This window comes from Pseudorca crassidens, chromosome 1 (assembly GCF_039906515.1).
Source record: "Pseudorca crassidens isolate mPseCra1 chromosome 1, mPseCra1.hap1, whole genome shotgun sequence".
Lineage (NCBI taxonomy): Eukaryota > Metazoa > Chordata > Mammalia > Artiodactyla > Delphinidae > Pseudorca > Pseudorca crassidens.
Window position 1 is genome coordinate 92,675,097 of NC_090296.1, and position 20,949 is coordinate 92,696,045.

Consider the following 20,949-nt stretch of genomic DNA (forward strand, 5'->3'; position numbering starts at 1 on the left):
TCTTTTTCCGAGGTCCTGGATCATCTTCACTATCAATCATTATTCTGAATTCTTTTTCTGGAAGGTTGCCTATCTCCACTTCATTTAGTTGTTTTTCTGGGGTTTCATCTTGTTCCTTCATCTGGTACATAGCCCTCTGCCTTTTCATCTTGTCTATTTTTATGTGAATGTGGTTTTTGTTCCACAGGCTGCAGGATTATAGTTCTTCTTGCTTCTGCTGTCTGCCCTCTGGTGGATGTGGCTATCTAAGAGGCTTGTGCAAGTTTCCTGATGGGAGGGACTGGTGGTGGGTAGAGCTGGCTGTTGCTCTGGGGAAGAGCTCAGTAAAACTTTAATCTGCTTGTCTGCTGATGGGTGGGGCTGGGTTTTCTCCCTGTTCGTTGTTTGGCCTGAGGCGACCCAACACTGGAGCCTACCCGGGCTCTTTGGTGGGGCTAATGGTGGACCCTGGGAGGGCTCACACCAAGGAGTACTTCCCAGAACTTATGCTGCCAGTGTCCTTGTCCTCACGGTGAGACACAGCCACCCCCCACCTCTGCAGGAGACCCTCCAACACTAGCAGGTAGGTCTGATTCAGTCTCCTACGGGGTCACTGCTCCTTCCCCTGGGTCCTGATGGACACACTACTTTTTGTGTGCCCTCAAAGAATGGAGTCTCTGTTTCCCCCAGTCCTGTCGAAGTCCTGCAGTCAAATCCCACTAACCTTTGAAGTCTGATTCTCTAGGAATTCCTCCTCCCGTTGCCAGACCCCCAGGTTGGGAAGCCTGACGTGGGGCTCAGAACCTTCACTCCAGTGGGTGGACTTCTGTGGTATAAGTGTTCTCTGGTTTGTGAGTCACCCACCCAGCAGTTATGGGATTTGATTTTACTGTGATTGCGCCCCTCGTACCGTCTCATTGTGGCCTCTCCTTTGTCTTTGGATGTGGGGTATCTTTTTTGGTGAGTTCCAGTGTCTTCCTGTTGATACATTCACTTTTATTGTCAGGATAAATTGCATGTTTTAAAGATGAGTGATCCTTGTACTGTGTGTAGGGCCTTTCACTTTTGTCCAAGGTTTGAAACTGTGCCTGGTTTATGGTGACTAAAATTACCTCTTGCTGTGTGGTGGCTTATATAGTAGTTTCCATCTCAATCACACGTTTTGTCTGATGATAAATTCCGAGTCCATTTGTCAGACCAGCCAGCTCCTGAAGGTGCAGGGAAAACGGGGATGGACCTGCAGAAGCCACTATCCTCTTTGTGGAAAGGTCTGCATAATTTCCCTTTAGAGATTGAACAGACGAACTAATTTAGAGTTTAGTAACACATTCTTTGTTGATAAATTTATTCAGCACAAATCTAGGCTATCTGTTCTAGGGGACTGAATGCAGTTTAAATAGCCACCAGAGGAAGCTCTCACTTGTATATGTAAGACTTGCACTTTAAATTTTGATTTGCCCTCATATGGAGCAACCTTCTGTTTCATCATGTTGATCATGTCCATTGCCTGTTTTCTTTTTACTCCCTCTTCCTGATCATCTATAGGCTTGCTATACAACTCTTCAAGTGGTGGCTTTATGGAATCAATACTACAGTAGGTTATTGCCAGCCCTTACGAAACAGGAGTACTACTGACTTTTACTACTTAAGAGCCAAAACTGGGGGCTAGTTTTAGATACAATTAAATTTCAAATCACCTTCAAACAATAGTATAAATTTCTTAATGTCCTAAAATGTTTGACAGTACTGAAAAAAAAACCCCACAAAACACACCACATAATCTCTTCTTAGTTCTTGGAGATGCTGTCTGTTCTATAGCACCAAGAAAATCACTCTCATTTTCATTTTCAGGTTCTAATTTTTTTTCTCATTGTTTTAGGAAATTTGGGGCTCAAGGATCACGACTTACGGGAGCAGGATGGGGAGGCTGCACAGTATCGATAGTACCTGCTGACAAGCTGTCCAGCTTCCTAGCAAATGTGCACGAAGCTTATTACCAGAGGAGCAATCGAAGCTTAGTGCCTGAGAAGCAGAGTTTGTTTGCTACCAAACCTGGAGGTGGAGCTTTGGTTTTCCTTGAGGCCTGAACTATTTAGAGCATTTAGGAACTGGCAGGACTTCTATGCCACAGCAAATTAATCCTCTTTCTGTTTTGTATTATGATGAATGGTTGCTATTATCAAGATGTATTTCGAAAGAAATGGTTGAAAGCTCCCTATGCTTCATAATGATTATTTTTCCATCTTAAAATATGTTTTCTACCAATAAGAGCCAAAATTATGCTTGGCCAGATCTCTTAAGATAATTTACTGGATGTATTGATTTCAAGATTTTTAAAAACAAATGGTAAAAGACCATCAATACTGACCTCATGGATTGTACTTGAATTAAACATACATTCTTAAATACAGTTTATTTCTGGTTTCTCTTGGCATTCTTCTTCCTCAAGGTTGAAGTCTTCTGTTGTTGATGATGATAGTGATGCCAGAAGTTTTCTCTCAGTTCGGGCTTCAGAACGCTATTAAAATAATACGTTGTTAAGGATTCACAGATTTTCCTGGATACGGTATACTTGAAAGTGAGATTCTCCCAGTTATCAAGATGAGGAGGATCACTTAAATTTTTTTTTTTCCAAAAGATGGATTTAGGAAGAAAATCCCAGGCTCATTTAATTTTTTTTTTAACCATGTGATATCATATAAACAATCACTTTCAATTCTTTTGGCCCTGAGCTTTCTCTGTCATAATAGAGAAGCTTAGATAAAAGACACTTCAAGTTTTTAATCTCTGTTCACATTGACATAGAGAATTATCTGGATGTTAATTCAGATAATTCAATTTGTTCATGGAATTTACTTTCTTCCCACTCTAAACTACCTTTTCTCAAATGCCTCTCTAATCCAGGAGGCATGTTTACTATTCTAGGAAAACCCATCTGTGACTTGCATCTTCGTTGTGTGTCTAGCAAACTTGTTTGTATATGTGGACCAATGTAGGGCAGGTGTGAGGCATGAGGGTGAAACTATGAAAAGGCTGAGTGTGGGTTCTGGGATTGGGTAGGGGTATTGGTGGGTGCCTGTATATGTTTATCAAAATGGGCAGCAAGTTTGGCCATGTGGTGATGGTAAATGAGTGGCTCTCTCTCACGGATAGACTACGGGAAGGCTTTCCTGAATTATATGAAAATTTAGACTGAAAAGCATTTTGTGACATAGTCAGATAATTGAGAGACCAGCAGTCATGTGGCATGAATTATCCAGAAGTTTATCACAATTTTCTATTATTCTATGATTGAGTTGCACATTAATGAGCAAAAAGCCTGGATATCATCATCTTGAATCTCAGTTTCAGAGAAGCTGAGGCAAAGCTGGTTGTTACATTTCTCAAAGGACAGCAGTCATATAAAGTACTAGGAAATCCATTATTCTATTCTAAAGTAAAGTTCTGCTGCATTTTCATTCTTAGCAGAAAGGTAAGTACTTGAGAAAGCTTAAGTCCAATTTGTTAATTTTGAATTTTAAAAATTGATTTCAAATGATAATCCTTTGCTTTTTAAAACCTTTCCATTTTCCACAGAAGATCTGTGGTCAATTGATAGATAATTCTTTGAAGATGCCTGGATTACTGTGAAAAAAACCAAAAAATGCACTTGCCTTTAAATTTTTCACCATGAGATACCTTCTTTACAAAATAGGTAAGTAAAAATTTCTAGTGCACACTCTGCTTTGGAGGACATAGTCGTTCTAAGCCAGAATCTACTCCCATATCTGTCTTGCTGTCTGGCTTGAAGAAAAGAACTATTTTCCAATGAAGCCATCACCAAGTGTTATTCTAGAAATTATGAGAGATCTCGAACTTGCCTGGAAAGGATGGGGCTAGGGCCACTGGAAGAAAGCTTCATGTAGAAGACGGAATTTGAGCAGGGCCTTAAAGGATGAATAGAATTTGAAATCTGGGGAGTAGGCATGGCAGATAAGCAAAGTATATGATTATGGGTAAACATGATATGCTGGGAAGACTCAGTGGGAGTGAAGGGTTTGACTTGGGATATAGTGGAGAATAAGATTGGCTATACTGGCTGGAGCCAGCTTTTGAAGAGCTCCAAGTCCAGCATTTAGACCAGGGGTTGCAAACCAGCAGACCATAGGCCTCGTCTGGTCTGCAGATTTATTTAGTTTGGCCTCTAGGGGTATTTAAAAACTTGAGTCCTAAACAGGAATTTTACAGAAGAATCTGGATTACAAATGGTGGAAGATCTGATAACACTTTGGCCTCTATTCCTGCAGCGCCACAATGAACTAGAGGTGAGGAAGTAGTTGCCTTGTTTCACTGAGGCACAGACTCTCCAGTGTGCTATGGTGTCCATGGCTCCTGTAGTTTCTCTAAGACTCAGGCCATTTACTATTTACCAGCTGAGGTCACTTGCCCTTTACCAGTACACTTGCACAGTTTTCTTATATTAAATAAATATTTCTCTGTACCCATGTCTCTAGCAGTAGCAGTTAAAAGAGACCATGAAAAAATGGGAGAAATAATTTTTTTTGTGGAATAAAGAGTAGTACTATTTATTTAATATTAAACACCCAATATTTGTTTAATATTAAACACCCAACAATATTACCCCTTTCCATTACCTTTCTGGCTCATAGGAATTTGGTTAGATTATTTGACCCCTGTTTTTGACATTACATCAGTAGCCAATGAGGATTACTCTAGATTTTTGCATGGAAGCCTGACATGCTGAAAATGAAAAGCTCTCTCTTATTCCTTACCTCAGATTGTCCAATCTTCAGATTTACTGTACACTATTTTCTACATGTTCTTTCTTGTTGGAAGGGAGGAAGGACCTTTAGATTTAATAGGACTGCCTGTAAGTTAAGGTGGAGCAGAAGGGAAGGGGACAAAGAAAACTGGAATGATGGGACCATGTCCTTCCTTTTCTTTCTTTCTTACTTGAGTACTGTTTAGAACCTTATCATTTCTTACATTTCTGTTAATTGAGGGCAAGAATCATTCATCTAACACAGTAGTTGGAATCCAATATATTTTTGTTGAATTATTAACGGGAAATAAAATATGACTTCAAATACCAATAATTTTCTGTTAGTTTGAAATTCTGCATTTGGAGGTTTTCAGTTGCATAAAATGCTTCTGGTCAGGAGCAAGGGATGGGGATGAGTGAGCATGAGGTTGTCACTAATACATGAGAGAGGGATTACCCTAAATGTGCATGTGGATGATTAAATAACAAGAATGTATTCCATCCTGCCACTGTAACTTGGATGTGAAACCATACATTGCTTATTAAATATTTTCCAGTCTATATAAGAGAAGCTAGAGAGAGAATTCTCAATTATTTTCAGAAAAAAACTTACCAGTTTTTGTAGGAAATTCTCAAAATCATTCTTAACTTCATAAGGTTTCTTGGTAGCCTTTGCTTGGAGCCTAATCATGAAAGAAAGAAAATTGGTAACCAAACTAACTGTTTTCATACTGACACCAACTAAGAGCCACGATTTACGAAGAGTTTAATATGCTGGGCATTTGCCACCACTTTACATATATTAATTCAGTTACACTGACAACAATCTTAGGAAGTAGGTACTATTATTATCCTATGTTACAGATGAGGAAAGAGGCACAGATAGGTTAACTAGCCTGTCCACAGTCATACAGCTAGCAAGTAATAAAGGATTTGAACCCAAGCAGTGTGACTTGCGCCCTCTATTCTAACCACTGTGCGACACTGCATCCCAGCAGTGAAGCATCCTCTTCAGTGAGATGGTTCACACAGTAAGTATTCCCTCAACTAATTCCACTCACTGGGCTCCAGTGCAGATTTTAAGATGAGTCACTGGGGAGGGAACAGGAAAAGGGACTGGCCTGGAAAATATCTGGGGGAGAGAGAGAAAGAGAGACGGAAAAGGATAAAGGGTGAGGGAGGCGCTTACTAGACTGTAAGCTCATCAAGGGTGGGGATCCAGGAATCTATCATGATTTCTGTCACCACATACTCATTCAAGAAATATTTTTAAGGAGTTGAATAGCTGAATTGAGGAGGCAGCAGGAAACTTTCCAGAGATCTACAGATAAAGACAGAAGCAGAGGTAGGCCAGGCAAGGAACGATAGGAACTTGGGACGAGGGAGAGACAGCAAGGGAAACACAGAAGAGAGAAAGAAAAATGAAAAATGGTATAAGACTATTGATTTCACTGGCGATTTTCAAGTGAAACATTTGAAATTATTCTGTGAATTCTGTAGGAAGTGAAATTTTCTAAAAATTCCAAATACACTTTGCTGAAGCATGAACTTTGGATTAGCTAAACCCCTATAAGGCCTGCTCTAGGTTTCTCTAGCATTTAGCCTAGGGGTCCCCTGAGGGCACCCAGTAGGGCTACCTCTGAGGGGCCTCTTGCGTTAGTGTTCTCTAACAAATACTCCCTTACTCTTTCTCTACTTTATCTCTGCCAATTTTATCTCCTCAACCTAGGTTTTCTCCTCACTTCTTACTACGCTTTTGGACTATTCTTCCCTGCTTTTCTAAAATCTGGCTCTGAGTCTCTTCCTCATAGTCCTATTTAAATATCCCTGGTGCCCTTTTTTCAGTAACACACTCTTAGAATCTTCTTGACTTCAAGTCATCCTGAGACTGGTTCATCTCACTTTGTTAAAATCAATCCATCTTCCAACCCACTTTTATTTTTTTAGAGTAATTGTATTTTTTTATTGTATCATGTTTTTAAACATCTTTATTGGAGTATAATTGCTTTACGATGGTGTGTTAATTTCTGCTGTATAACAAAGTGAATCAGCTATACATATACATATATCCCCATATCTCCTCCCTCTTGGAGCTCCCTCCCACCCTCCCTATCCCACCCCTCTAGGTGGTCACAAAGCACCGAGCTGGTCTTCCTGTGCTATGCAGCTGCTTCCCACTAGCTATCTATTTTACATTTTCCAACCCACTTTAATTTACAGTTCCCCTCTTCTTTTGTTTTGAATAACAGCTTTGTTGATATGTTACATAACCTAAAATCCACCCTTTCAAAGTATACAATTCAGTAGGTTTTAGTATATTCACAAAGCTTTGCAAGCATCACCACTACCCAATCTCCCATCTTGCTATCTTTCCTTTCCATGACTATCTTTTTTTGAAGATTACAGATAGAAACTTGGACACTGTGCCTATAAATTTAACAGGGACGTGGAAGTTATATACCCAAATGAGTCTTTTCCCCTTCACTTTCTCCAGCAATGTGCCATCGCATAAAACATATTTGAGTGCTTCTTGTGAGTTGCTCTGAAAACCAGTCTGCATCCTTTTGCATATCTTGAGTGGTGAGAAATCCTGTCCTCTATAGATTTGATTTTTGGGAACTTGTAAAAGTCATCTGGAGTCAGATCTTATGTTGTGAAGGGGAAAGCTGGGAGATAAAATTTTTAGTGAAAAATGCAGTAAGATTTTAAAGTAATGAGTTGCATTTTCTTATGTGACTGGGAGACTAGCTTTATAAGTTCCAAAATAGCAATTAGAAGTATGGCAGCATGACTGGCACAAAATTGTGGTTTCCCACAGGGGTTTATTTGAAGGGCTGTACTCATCTGACATTTATTCTTGCCTATGTGGATGTACTGGAAGAAGTGGGTTAGTCTCAACACTTTATAGTTTTGTTTTTTACACTGTAATAAAATAAACAAATATGCCCAACTTTCCTTGTTTCAGTGGGGTACAATGTTTGTATGTATAGGGGAAGCAGCAGGGGCAGAAAGGGACAAAGAATTAGCCTGAGACCAGCTAAATAGGTTGTTTTTCTAGTTTACATCTTCCCATGGTTATGAGTCTATATTTAAAAGGCCCTCAGCTTAAGTCCTATGTCTGGTAGAGTAAAAGGAGATGATGATAATGTTTAGCAATTAATTAAATTAGAGTAAGTGATAATGTGGATAAAAAAGTTAGTGTTACTCTAGATGAACTACGGAGTAGAAAACTTCTGCAGATATTCCAGTTAATGCATTTTTACATATTAAACCTATTGTGGTTTATGTAACACATTTGTTCAATTAAAATGTTTTTAAGCACTATGAGTTGAATAAGAAACAAACCTATGAAGCTCCTTGTCAACTTTTTCCTGTCGCTGTCTTAGGAGTTTTATTTCTTCATTAATTAGGTGCTTTTCTCTATAAAGTCAAAGTTTGGAGTTAAATTTTAAAATAAAGCAGGCAATTCTCATTGAGAAAGAATAAATCAACAATTTGCTGCCTTCCACATATCAGTAAAGGTCCATTACAAAACAGTTCTTCAGCAACCCCTCCCAATGCACCACGTGGTATGAGGAATCCCCCAGCACACTGCCCCTTATAAACATGTGCCAAAGGCATCACCCATGTCAGCTGAGTACAGCCTGGACTCCACCTTGCTGTTCCCACATGGGCCCTCTTACAAGGTGCCCATCCCTGTTCTTCCCAGTGAAAATAGGAAATCTAAGGGCTCTGTGTGTGTGTGTGTGTGCGTGCATGCGCACGTGTGTATGTCAGTGGGAGGGGAATGGGGCCCCGGGGAAAGTAGAGGCTCAGACTTCTGTCCTGCCTGCTGGATAGGATAAGGCTGGCTGCTCTTCTGTTTACCTCTCTTTGATGTGTTTCCGGAACCGCATCAGGTACCCAAAGGGTAGGATGCCCATCCTTTCTCCAAGGTCACTGCCTAGCAATAAGACAGCTAGGCAGTGACCTTGATATCACAGACAGAAGAATTGGACCCTGCCAATTTGTCCTCATAAAAATCGATGGACATCCTCATTAAGCCATTTCTCACTTCCTGGCACATAAGAATACCATAACTGGCCAAGAGTAATCATTTTAGTTAAGCACAAAAAACTTAAAATGTTTCCCCAAGAAAACGTTTCCGAAAAGAACTCCTTGCCTTGCTTTCCTCCATATCACCCCTGCTGCCACCCCAGCTACAAGGAACTCCTTCTATTACAGACAACCTTTCTGTTCTTCTTCCAGGGCTTATCTTTGTAAATGAACAATACTCCAATCTCTCTTCCTGGGAACTCTCTCCTGGTCTCTCCACGTTGGGGTGCATCCCCCCACCCAGACCACATGAAAAGCTCCCTTCCTTTTTTCAATCCCTGACATGTGCCGTGTCTCCATGGTTACAACATACATTCTTGACACCTACCTGAAAAGAATCTCCGAGTCTATAAGATGCGCAGAGGTGACTCTCCTCGTCAGTAAAATAAGAAGGTTAGTTGTAGATAATTTCTATGATTGCTTACAGCTCTAAAGAATTCTATGATTTTATATTTATCAATAGTATGGAGTCAACTTACATTCTAAAATCCTTTTGGTTGTTTGCAAATTGTCTTTTTGCCTCCTTTAGAATATCACAATAAGTTGGAGCAGGTGGCGTGATAGGCTTATGGTTAAGGAAAGATTTTCAACTAGGAAAACTTGAGAGAGGTTAACAGTATCCTTCACAGGGGGACTCAGGGAGCCATCTTGCCTGGGCTTCCCAGTCATGAAGGGTCTCAAGTATAAACACGAATATTATGTCTGGTGTTGCACTGAAAGGACCAAAAGGAGACAATACCCATCTGACTACTTTAAACTTATATCCCATTATCTGGACCACACCATCCATAGCGCACAAGGACTTAGTAGTTTCATAAGTCCCATAGTTACTATTTTCATGTTTTTTTGGTGTGCTTTACACTCAGCGATTTGTTAAATGTAAAATTTTAAATGTACATTTGGTAACTCTGTTTAGACATTTCTTCATTTCTATATATACTGAGAACTTCAAAGTCTCTTGACTTCTGAGAGGCTCTGGAGGTGACTGGCAGCATATGTTGGCTGCCTCAGTTAGCCCGACCTCTGCTAACTGCATGGAAGAGGATGATAGGCAGAAGATAAAAATGTTCTGCTAATGTGGCTGGGGCTCTTCTACTGTCTGTTTCTGGTACAGCCTGTGGCTGTGTCCCTAACACTGGTCTTAACCCATGTCTGTGTCTGGAAAGCAGATGCTTCCCTCTGAAGTGGCAACTGGTAAATGACTCAAGGAGGCAGCCCTCATCTTGTGTTAAGACCTTAGCCTCATTGGTAAACTAGGAGCTGTTAAACCTCTGCAGTCACCAAGATGCAGGAATGAGTCTGTCCTCCCATGGTCCCACTCTCCAACCTGAACCACACTTCAGTATTACCTCCATCTTTCTATGAATGCAATTTGCTCATTTAAAACACATTTATGCTCCCTTCAAGGATGTCCTTGATACTCATTTTAATCTTAATTATCTGGTATAAGAATGTTAGGAAAAGCTCAGTAGATCTGGTCCCTGGGACAAGACCACATAGGCACTTAACCTTATGACCTTAATTTCCTGAGTATTATATCTCAGTTGAGATAACCAGAAGGAAAAATATGAATGGCTCCACAACAAAGATTCTAACAATAAACTTGAATAAAATTTATGTCTTTCCTATGACACTCTAAACTACACAGAAAGTATCTTCAATCACTTATAATTTGAATATTAAGGTCTTAGAATCAAGGCAAAGAACATTTGTTTTCTGTACACTCCAGATGACTTTCTCAGCAATGCCACGGTGATAAATTCTCTCTGCCAGCCATAGAACCTGTTTAAGAAGTTTCCTTAACAGCATCACTAAGTTGCTGGGAAGCAGTGTTGATAGCAGACCATACTCCATCCTACTAAGCACAGAGTTTGCGAGGGTCTGGATGATTATGTTATCCTGAATAGGATAGGAATTCTCTGAAATAGATTTTACAGAGAAGTCCGCTGCTCTTTATGATGCATTCCAAGTTTACTTTAACCCCTTCATCATAGCTAGGTTTTAGAGTATGGTTTTCCTTAAAGAAAGAGATAAGCCTGGAGGGGGATCAAGATGGCGGAGGGGAGAATGTGGAGCTCACCTTCCCCCACAAACACATCAAAAATACATCTACATGTGGAACATTTCTCACAGGAAACCAGCTGGAGACTGGCAGAAGATCTCCTATATAACCAAAGCTGCAAGAAAGATCTCCACATAACTGAGTAGGATGGAAAAAAAGGAATCAGGACAGGACTGGTGTCCCTGGGAGGGATCTATAAAGGAGAAAAGGTCTAGGTGGGCAGACCCTGGGGAGCCCCCTTGCCTGCTGGGAAATCGGCTGGGACAGATAGAGGGGCTGGAGAAGCCCAGACTCTACTTGTGAGGAGTGTGTGTGTGCTGGCTTGCTGACAATCAGGACAGAGAGAGACTGGCAGCTGGCTTGCCACACTACCCAATATCAGGTGTGCATTGGGCAGGGCTACAAATACGTGCAATGGCTAAGTGCTGAATCTCTGGCAGACAGACCCTGGGAGAGGACTCGATCTAGCTTAGTGGAGATAGCTCGGAGGGCCTGGGGTATAGTCTGGGCCAGACTGCAGAACACTTTGTCATTGCTTTCATGGCAGGGGTGAGTCCAGCTGTGGCAGATTTTGTCAGCACCTGCAAAGGGTGATGCCACAGAGATGCTCAGGGAGTGCTGAGTCTCAGATGGAGAGCCCCTGGGTAGAAGTATGCAGTGGTTGGTTTCCCAAAGGGAGTTCACTGGCTCTGCCCACCCCACACTGCAACTTGGAGCAGCATCTGGCACGGACAGGTCCTGGGAGAGGTCTGGCACAGAGGCAGCCTAGTTCTCAGGCAGCAGCACAACCACCTTGATTCCTGCAGCCACAAAGCTCCAGCCCCCAGCACCAGCCCATTCCACACCACAGCCTAGCACTAGGTCTGGGATGAACACAACAGGAAAAGAGATGTGGCATTTGGCTGCTTCTAGACAGAACTGCAGATGTCTGCATGGGTAGCGCATAGATTCGCTGTAACGATACGGGCCTCAGTTGCTTCAACAGTCACCTCCTTTGGAGCAGGTCATGCACTCAAGGTCAAAGGAGACTGAGTGAACCTGACCCTCAGGGCTTTTACTCTGACAACTGGGGAGCAGACACCACCGCTGACAGGGCTGTAACAGCCACAGAGCAAGGAGGAGGTCCCACCCAGAGCGCAGGCTCTGGACACCACACCAGTTACTCCCCTATCAAGGGGATAACAACTAGCACACTCTGAGGAAAGATGTGGCTGGTACCCATACTGAAACCAGCCCTCGCACCAGAATATTGGATTCACAGTCTACACAGGGATGCTTCCAAATAAAAATATCCCTTCAAGACCACAGTAGATAACTGTTTCTCCTAAATTCATAGAGACAGAGAAAGTTAAGTAAAATGAAAAAGCAGAGAAACTACTCCAAATTAAAATAAAAGAAATCCCCCGAACAAATAATGAAACAGACCTCACCAGTCTACTATACCCTGAGTTCAAAAAGGAGGTGATAAAAATGCTAAAGGAATGAAAAGATTGATAGAAATGCAGATCACTGTAGTAAGAAACTAGAAAATATCAAATCAAAATTAGACAACTTAGTGAGATAAAAACCAATCTAGAAGCAATGAATAGACTAAATAACACAGAAGAATGAATATGTGATCTGGAGGACATACTAATGGAAATCACCCAATCAGAAGAGCAGACAGAAAGACAAATGAAAAAAATGAAAGCAGCATACAAAATCTATAGGATAATATAAAGCATGCCAAACTATGCATAAGCTGGGTTCCAGAAGGAAAAGAGAGAGAAAAGGGGATTGAAAGTGTATTTGGAGAAATTATTGCTGAAAACTTGCCAAACCTAAAGGAAACAGATATCCAAGTACAAGAAGCACAGAGGATCCCAAACAGATGAACTCAAACAGATCCACACCAACACATATAATTAAAACGGCAAAAGTTAAAGATAAAGAGAGGATTCTAAAAGCAAGAGAAAACGAAGAGTCAGTTACGTGAGAACCCCCATAAGGCTATCAGCTGATTTCTCTGCAGAAACTTTGCAGGTCAGGAGGGAGTGGCATGATATATTCAAAGTCCTGAAAGGGAAAACCTGCAACTCTACCCAGCGAGATTATCATTTAGAATAGAAGGAGAGATAAAGAATTTCTCAGACAAGCAAAACCCAAAAGAATTCAGCAATACTAAACCTATCCTAGAAGATATATTGAAGGGTCTTCTCTAAACAGAAGAGAAACAAGAATCTATAGGAAAGGGACAGTCACAATAGAAAAGGCAAATACATAAAAGGATTGAAGATCACTTAAGCCAGTACATAGATGAAAAAACAATCAAAAATTTTTTGTGAAAGTGATTATGATGACAATTAGCAGCAAAAGAATAAGATGTAAAATAGGACATCAAAATCAAAGAATGTGGAGGAGTGAACTATAAAAATGTGAATTGTTTAGAGTGTGTTTAAGCTTGTATGACTATCAGTTTAAAGCAAATAGATATAGTTAGGGGTCAACATACTTGAAAACCAGGGTAACCACAGATCAAGAACATACCATAGGTTCACAAGTACCAAAAAGAAAGGAACTCAAGCATAATACAAAAGAACCATCAAAGCACAAAAGGAAAAACAAAAAGAAGAAACAAAGAACTACAATACTGACAGGAAAACAAGGTTTAAAATGGCAATAAGTACATACCTATCAATAATTACTTTAAATGTCAATGGAACAAATGCTCTGATCAAAAGACACAGAGCAGCAGATTGGATAAGAAAACAAGAACCTACAATATGTCACTTACAAGAGACTCACTTCAAGGTGAAAGACACACACAGACTGAAAGTGAGAAGATGGAAAAAGATATTTCATGCAAATGGAAATGACAAGAAAGCAGGGGTAGCAATACTCATATATCAGACAAAATAGACTTTAAAACAAAGTCCATAAGGAGAGACAAAGAAGTACATTACATTATGAAAAAGGGACCAATACAAGAAGAGGATATTACACTCATTAATGTGCATGCACTCAATATAGGAACACTGAAAGATATAAAACAAATACTAACAGACAGAGAGGGAGAACTTGACAGGAATACAACAGTAGGAGTCTTTAAAACCCCACTGACATTAATGGACAGATATTCTAGACAGAAAACCAATAAGGCAACAGAGGTCCTAAATGATACAATAGACAAGGTGAACTTATTTGATACCTACAGGACCCTACATCCAAAATACCCAGAATACACATTCTTTCCAAGTGTGCATGGAACATTCTCTAGGATAGACCACATATTAAGTCACAAAACAAGCCTCAACAAATTTAAGAGGCTAGAAATTATTTCAAGTATATTTTCTAACCACAATGGTATGAAACTAGAAATCAACCACAAAAAGAAAAATGGGAAAAGAACACATGGAGACTAAACAAGATGCTATAACAAACCAATGGGTCAATAATGAAATCAGAAAATACTTCAAGACAATTGACAATAAAAACACAACTTTACAAAAACTATGGGATGCAGCAAAAGCAGTTCTAAAAGGGAGGTTCATAGTAATACAGGCCTTCCTCAAGGAACAAGAAAAATCTCAAACAACCTAACCTACCACTTAAAAAAATCAGAAAAAGAAGAACAAAACTCAAAGTCAGCATAAGGAAGGAAATAATAAAGATCAGAGGGAAAATAAATTAAGTAGAGAACAGAATAGCAACTGAAAGCATCAATGAAACCAAGAGCTGTTTTTTGGAAAAGAAACAAAATCGACAAACCTCTAGCCAGGCTCACCAAGAAGAAAAGAAAGAGGACCCAAATAAACAAAATAAGAAATGAAAGTGGAGAAATAACAATGGATACTGCAGAAGTACAAAAAATCATAAGAGAATACTATGAACAATTATATGCCAATAAACTGGAAACCTAGAAATGGACAAGTTTTAAAAAATGGCCTGCCAAAACTGAGTCAAGAAGAAACAGATGATTTGAGCAGACTGATCACTAGATGTAAAACAGAATCTGCAATAATAATAATAATAAACTCCCTGCAAACAAAAATCCAGAACCAGATGGCTTCACTAAGGAATTCTACCAAACATACAAAGAACCTATAACTATCCTTCTCAAAATATTCAAAAAAAAAAAAAAAATACTGAAGAGGAAGGAACCCTCTCAAATTCATTCTGTGAAGCCATCACCCTGATACCAAACCAGACAAAGACACTACCAGAAAAGAAAGTTACAGGCCAATATCTTTGATGAATATAGATGCAAAAATCCTCAAGAAAATATTAGGATATGGAACCCAACAATACATAAAAAGACCTACATCATGATCAAGTTGGATTTATCCCAGGGTCATAAGGATGGTTCAACATACACAAATAAATCAATGTGATATACCACATTAAGAAAAGGAAAGGCAAAAAACACATGATAATCTCAAGAGACACAGAAAAAGCATTTGACCAAAGTCAACACCCATTCATGATAAAAACTCTCACCAAAATGGGTATAGAGAGAACGTATCTCAACATAATAAAGGCATTTATGACAAACCCACAGCCAACCTAATACTCAATGGTGAAAAGCTGAAGGCCTTCCTGCTAAATTCAGGAGCAAGACAAGGATGCCCACCCTCTCCACTGCTATTCAACATCATATTGGAAGCTGTAGCCACAGCAATCAAGTAAGAAAAAGAAATTAAAAGTATCCAAATTGCAAGGGAAGAGGTAAAACTGTCACCATTTGCAAATGACAAGATACTCTATATAGAGAAATCTAAAGTCTCCACACAAAAAGTATTAGACCTAATACATAAATTCAGCAAGGTAGCAGAACACAAGATAAATATACAGAAATCTGTTGCATTTCTTTACACTACAATGAAGTATCAGAAGGAGAAAGTAAAAAAAAATTCCATTTAAAATTGTATCCAAAAAAAGTAACTAGGAATAAGCTTAACCAAGAAGGTGGAAGAACTATTTGCTAAAAACTATAAAACAGTAACAAAAGGAATTGAAGATGATTCAAAGAAATGGAAAGATATCCTATGCTCTTGGATTAGAAAAATTAATATTATCAAATTGGTCATACTGCCTGAAGCAATCTATAAATTTAATGCAACCCCTATCAAAATACTCATGACATTTTTCACAAAACTAGAACAAATAATCCTAAAATTTATATGGAACCACAAAAGACTTAGAATTGCCAAAGCAATCCTGAGGAAAAAGAACAAAGCTAGAGGCACAACCCTTCCAGACTTTAGACAATACTACAAAGCTACAGTAATCAGAACATCATGGTATCGGCAAAAAATGAGATATATGGGTCAATGGAACAGACCTATAGAGCCCAGAAATAAACCACACACATACAGTCAATTAATCTACTTAGAGTATACAATGGAGTAAATACAGTCTCGTCAACAACTGGTGCTGGGAAAGCTAGACAGCTACATATAAATCAATGAAATACAACAGTCCCTCACACCATATACAAAAATAAACTCAAAATTGTTAAATGATCTAAATATAAGACATGACACCATAAAACAGAAGAGAACACAGGCAAAACATTCTTGGACATAAGTTGCGGCAATATTTTCTTAAATCAGTTTCCGAAGGCAAAAGAAATAAAAGCAAAAATGAACAAATGGGACCTAATCAAACTTAAAAACTTGCACAGCAAAGGAAACCATCAACAAAACAAAAAGACAACCTATTGAATGGGAGAAAATATTTTCAAATGATGCAACCAACAAGGGGTTAATATCTAAAATATACAAGCAGCTCATACAACTCAATATCGAAAAAACAAACCACCCAATCAAAAAATAGGCAGAAAACCTAAACAGACGTTTCTCCAAAGAAGACATACAGATGACCAACAGGCACATGAAAAGATGCTCAACATCACTAATTATCAGAGAAAAGCAAATCAAAACCACAATGAGGTATCACCTCACACCAGTCAGAATGGCTGTCATCAAAGTCTACAAATAGGGACATCACTGGTGGCACAGTGGTTAAGAATCTGCCTGCCAATGCAGGGGACATGGGTTCAAGCCCTGGTCCAGGAAGATCCCACATGCTGCGGAGCTACTAAGCCCATGCGCCACAACTACTGAGCCTGTGCTTAGAGTCCCTGAGCCACAACTACTGAGCCCATGCATTGCAATTACTGAAGCCCACGTGCCTAGAGCCTGTGCTCCACAACAAGAGAAGCCACCACAATGAGAAGCCTGTGCACCACAATGAAGAGTAGCCCCTGCTCACTGCAACTAGAGAAAGCCCGCATGCAGCAACAAAGACCCAACTCAGCCAAAAAAAAAAAAAAGGCTTTATTAAAAAAAGTCTAGGGCTTCCCTGGTGGTGCAGTGGTTGAGAGTCCGCCTGCCGATGCAGGGGACACAGGTTCATGCCCCGGTCCGGGAGGATCCCACATGCCGCAGAGCGGCTGAGCCCGTGAGCCATGGCCGCTGAGCCTGTGCGTCCAGAGCCTGTGCTCCACAACGGGAGAGGCCACAAAAGTGAGAGGCCCGCATACCGCAAAAAAAAAAAAATGTCTACAAATAATAAATGCTGGAGAGGGTGTGGAAAAAAGGGAACCCTCCTACACTGTTGGTGGGAATGTAAATTGGTGCAGCCACTATGGAAGACAGTATGGAGATTCCTTAGAAAGCTAAAAATAGAACTACCACATGACCCAGCAATCCCACTCCTGGCCATACATCTTGAAACAATGAAAACTCTAATTCGAAAAGATACACACATCCCTCTGTTCATAGCAGCACTATGTACAATAGCCAAGACATGGAACCAACCCAAATGTCAATAGGCTCAAGAAGAAGTGGTATATATATGTGTGTGTGTGTATATAAATATATATATTTGAAGGATCAAATATATATATATATATATATAATAGAGTATTACTCAGCATTATAAAAAGGAATGAAATATTGCCATTTGTAGCAACATGGATGGACCTAGATAATATACTACGTGAAGTAAGTCAGACAAAGACAAATATATGATATCACTTATATGTGGAATCTAAAAAGTAATACAAATGAATGTATGTATTAAATAGAAACAGACTCAGAGACATAGAAAACAAACTTACGGTTACCAAAGGGGAAAGGGAGTGGGGGAGTTATAAAATAGGAGTATGGGAGATTAACAGATACATACTACTATACATAAAATAGATAAGCAACAAGGATTTACTATATAGCATAGGGAACTATATTCATGATCTTGTAATAAGCTACAATGAAAAATAATCTGAAATATATATATATATAATAATATATAATAATGGAATTACTTTGCTGTACACCTGAAACTAACACAATATCGTAAATCAACTACACTTCAATAAAAAAAGACATAAGCCTGACTTTCATGTCACAATGGTATATGTTTCTTAAACTTATAATTTAATGAAAAGTTTATGTGCATCATGTAGGTGAAAATCACATCAGTGCAGTGATAGCATCCGGCCTTCCCAGGAGGCAGACCAGTAGTGACAACTGCATGTACACATGAGCAATGAGAATGCTCTCATTATTGGCTTCAAGGACACATTCAGGAAATAGCCCTCTTCGGGGCCAGCATGAAGCAAAATTGGGAAGTCAACAGAATGTGTGTCTTTGGTGTCTTTCACTCATCTCTCTCGATGCTCTTCTTTTAGTACCCTCTTAGTTCTTCATTGCTCCTTGGCTGGCATTAACAGGTCACATTTCCCACAGATTATAAAGTGCCATGCTGGAGATTCAGCTCTAGTTCTTGCACTATGGTCAGCACTTGCCATCTAGGGCCATGGTAGCCCAGGTAGTTGACAGGGTTGGCCCTCCTTTTCCTTATCTGTAAAGTATGAAGGTTGAGCTTCATGTTTTTGTAGCTCTCATCCTGTTAAGATTTTCTATCAGAAAATTTTCTACCTCTATTAGAGGTAGAAAATGAGCCAATTTAAGTTCCAACCCATCACTGGGGTAATGGCAAAAGGCTTGGAGAGAGTGGGGTGGAATTTGAGATTTTGCAAAGGAATATAGGAGAGAATCTGTTTAATATTTAGATATGGGGGCTGCATAAGAGATAGGGAGAAGGAAGGATCAATTATGGCAAGGATAATGATGGAATCACTTTATAGAAACTGGGAAGTTTGTCAATTTGAAGGTTGTATTATAGGGGATGAGAAGGTATTTTAAAAATGGGCATGAGACTAGATAGCAGAACTCAGCATCAGCTGTTTAATTTGGGGGCGCTTAGAAAAAGAAATGACAGGAATCAAGATGGCAGAGAAGAAGGACATGCTCTCACTCCCTCTTGTGAGAATACCAGAATCACAACTAGCTGGTGGACAATCATAGACAGGAAGACATTGGAACTCACCAAAAAAGATAGGCCACATCCAAAGACAAAGGAGAGGTCACAATGAGACAGTAGGAGGGGCGCAATCACAATAAAATCAAATCCTATAACTGCTGGGTGGGTGACTCACAAACCGGAGAACACTTATACCACAGAATTCCACCCACTGGAGTGAAGGTTCTGAGCCCCATGTCAGATTCCCAACCTGGGGTCTGGCAACAGGAAGAGGAATTCCTAGAGAATCAGACTTTGAAGGTGAGTGGGATTTGACGGCAGGACTTCAAAAAGACTGTGGGAAACAGAGACTCCACGCTTGGAGGGCACACACAAAGTACTGTGTGCATCGGGACCCAGGGGAAGGAGCAGTGACCCCGTAGGAGACTGAACCAGACCCACCAGCTAGTGTGGGAGGGTCTCCTGCAGAGTTGGGTGGTGGCTGTGGCTCACCGTGGGGACAAGGACACTGGCAGCAGAAGTTCTGGGAAGTACTCCTTGGCGTGAGCTCTCCCAGGGTCCACCATTAGCCCACCAAAGAGCCCAGGTAGGCTCCAGTGTTGGCTTGCCTCAGGCCAAACAAACAACAGGGAGGGAACCCAGCCCCACCCATCAACAGTCAAGTGGATTAAAGTTCTACTGAGCTCTGCCCACCAGAGCAACAGTCAGCTCTACCCACCACCAGTCCCTCTCATTAGGAAACTTGCACAAGCCTCTGAGATAGCCTCATCCACTAGAAGGCAGACAGCAGAAGCAAGAAGAACTACAATACTGCAGCCAGTGGAGCAAAAACCACATTCAGAGAAAGATAGACAAGATGAAAAGGCAGAGGGCTATGTAGCAGATGAAGGTACAAGATAAAACCCCAGAAAAACAACTAAATGAAGTAAACAACTAAGATAGTCAACCTTCCAGAAAAAGAATTCAGAATAATGATAGTGAGGATGATCCAGGACCTTGGAAAAAGAATAGAGGCAAAGATCTAGAAAATGCAAGAAATGTTTAATAAAGACCTAGAAGAATTAAAGAACAAACAAACAGAGGTGAACAATACAATAACTGAAATGAAAACTACACTAGAAGGAATCAATAGCAGAATAACTGAGGCAGAAGAACGGATAAGTGACCTGGAAGGCAGAATGGTGGAATTCACTGCTGTGGAACAGAATAAAGGGAAAAAAATGAAAAGAAATGAAGACAGCCTAAGAGACCACTGGGACAACATTAAACACAGCAACAATCACATTATAAGGGTCCCAGAAGGAGAAGAGAGAGACAAAGGACCCGAGAAAATATTTGAAGAGATTATAGTCAAAAACTTCCTTAACACGGGAAAGGAAATAGCCACCCAAGTTCAGGAAGCGCAGAGAGTCCCATACAGGATAAACGCAAGGAGAAACACATCAAGACACATAGTAATCAAACTGGCAAAAATTGAAGACAAAGAAAAATTATTGAAAGCAGCAAGGGAAAAACAACAAATAACATACAAGGGAACTCCCATAAGGTTAACAGCAGATCTCTCAGTGAACTCTACAAACCAGAAGGGAGTGGCATGATATAATTAAAGTGATGAAAAGGAAGAACCTACAACCTAGATTACTCTACCAGGCAAGGATCTCATTCAGATTCAGTGGAGAAATCAAAAGCTATATAGACAAGCAAAAGCTGAGAGAATTCATCACTACCAAACCAGCTCTACAGC

The 20,949-nt window shown here is 40.1% G+C and overlaps 2 protein-coding genes across 8 annotated transcripts in view; one reads left to right on the forward strand and one right to left on the reverse strand.

Moving 5' to 3' along the window:
• The window catches only part of GALK2 (galactokinase 2), a 139,251-nt gene extending 136,857 nt beyond the window's left edge, over positions 1-2,394 (forward strand). For 6 of the 7 annotated variants that reach the window (XM_067746466.1, XM_067746484.1, XM_067746460.1 and 3 more), the window contains one exon: positions 1,859-2,394. In XM_067746466.1, coding sequence (XP_067602567.1) covers positions 1,859-2,066 — 208 coding nt within the window. In that variant the 3' untranslated portion in view covers positions 2,067-2,394. The remainder of the gene's footprint in view (positions 1-1,858) is intronic. The other variant, XM_067746499.1, reaches the window with a different exon arrangement.
• FAM227B (family with sequence similarity 227 member B) overlaps positions 1-20,949 on the reverse strand; it is a 277,213-nt gene that overhangs the window by 16,759 nt on the left and 239,505 nt on the right. The window contains exons 13-15 of the mRNA XM_067746547.1: positions 9,316-9,393; positions 5,355-5,424; positions 2,348-2,497 (exon numbers count right to left, since the gene is read on the reverse strand). Of these exons, the coding sequence (XP_067602648.1) occupies positions 2,381-2,497; positions 5,355-5,424; positions 9,316-9,393 (265 nt within the window). The 3' untranslated portion in view covers positions 2,348-2,380. The remainder of the gene's footprint in view (positions 1-2,347; positions 2,498-5,354; positions 5,425-9,315; positions 9,394-20,949) is intronic.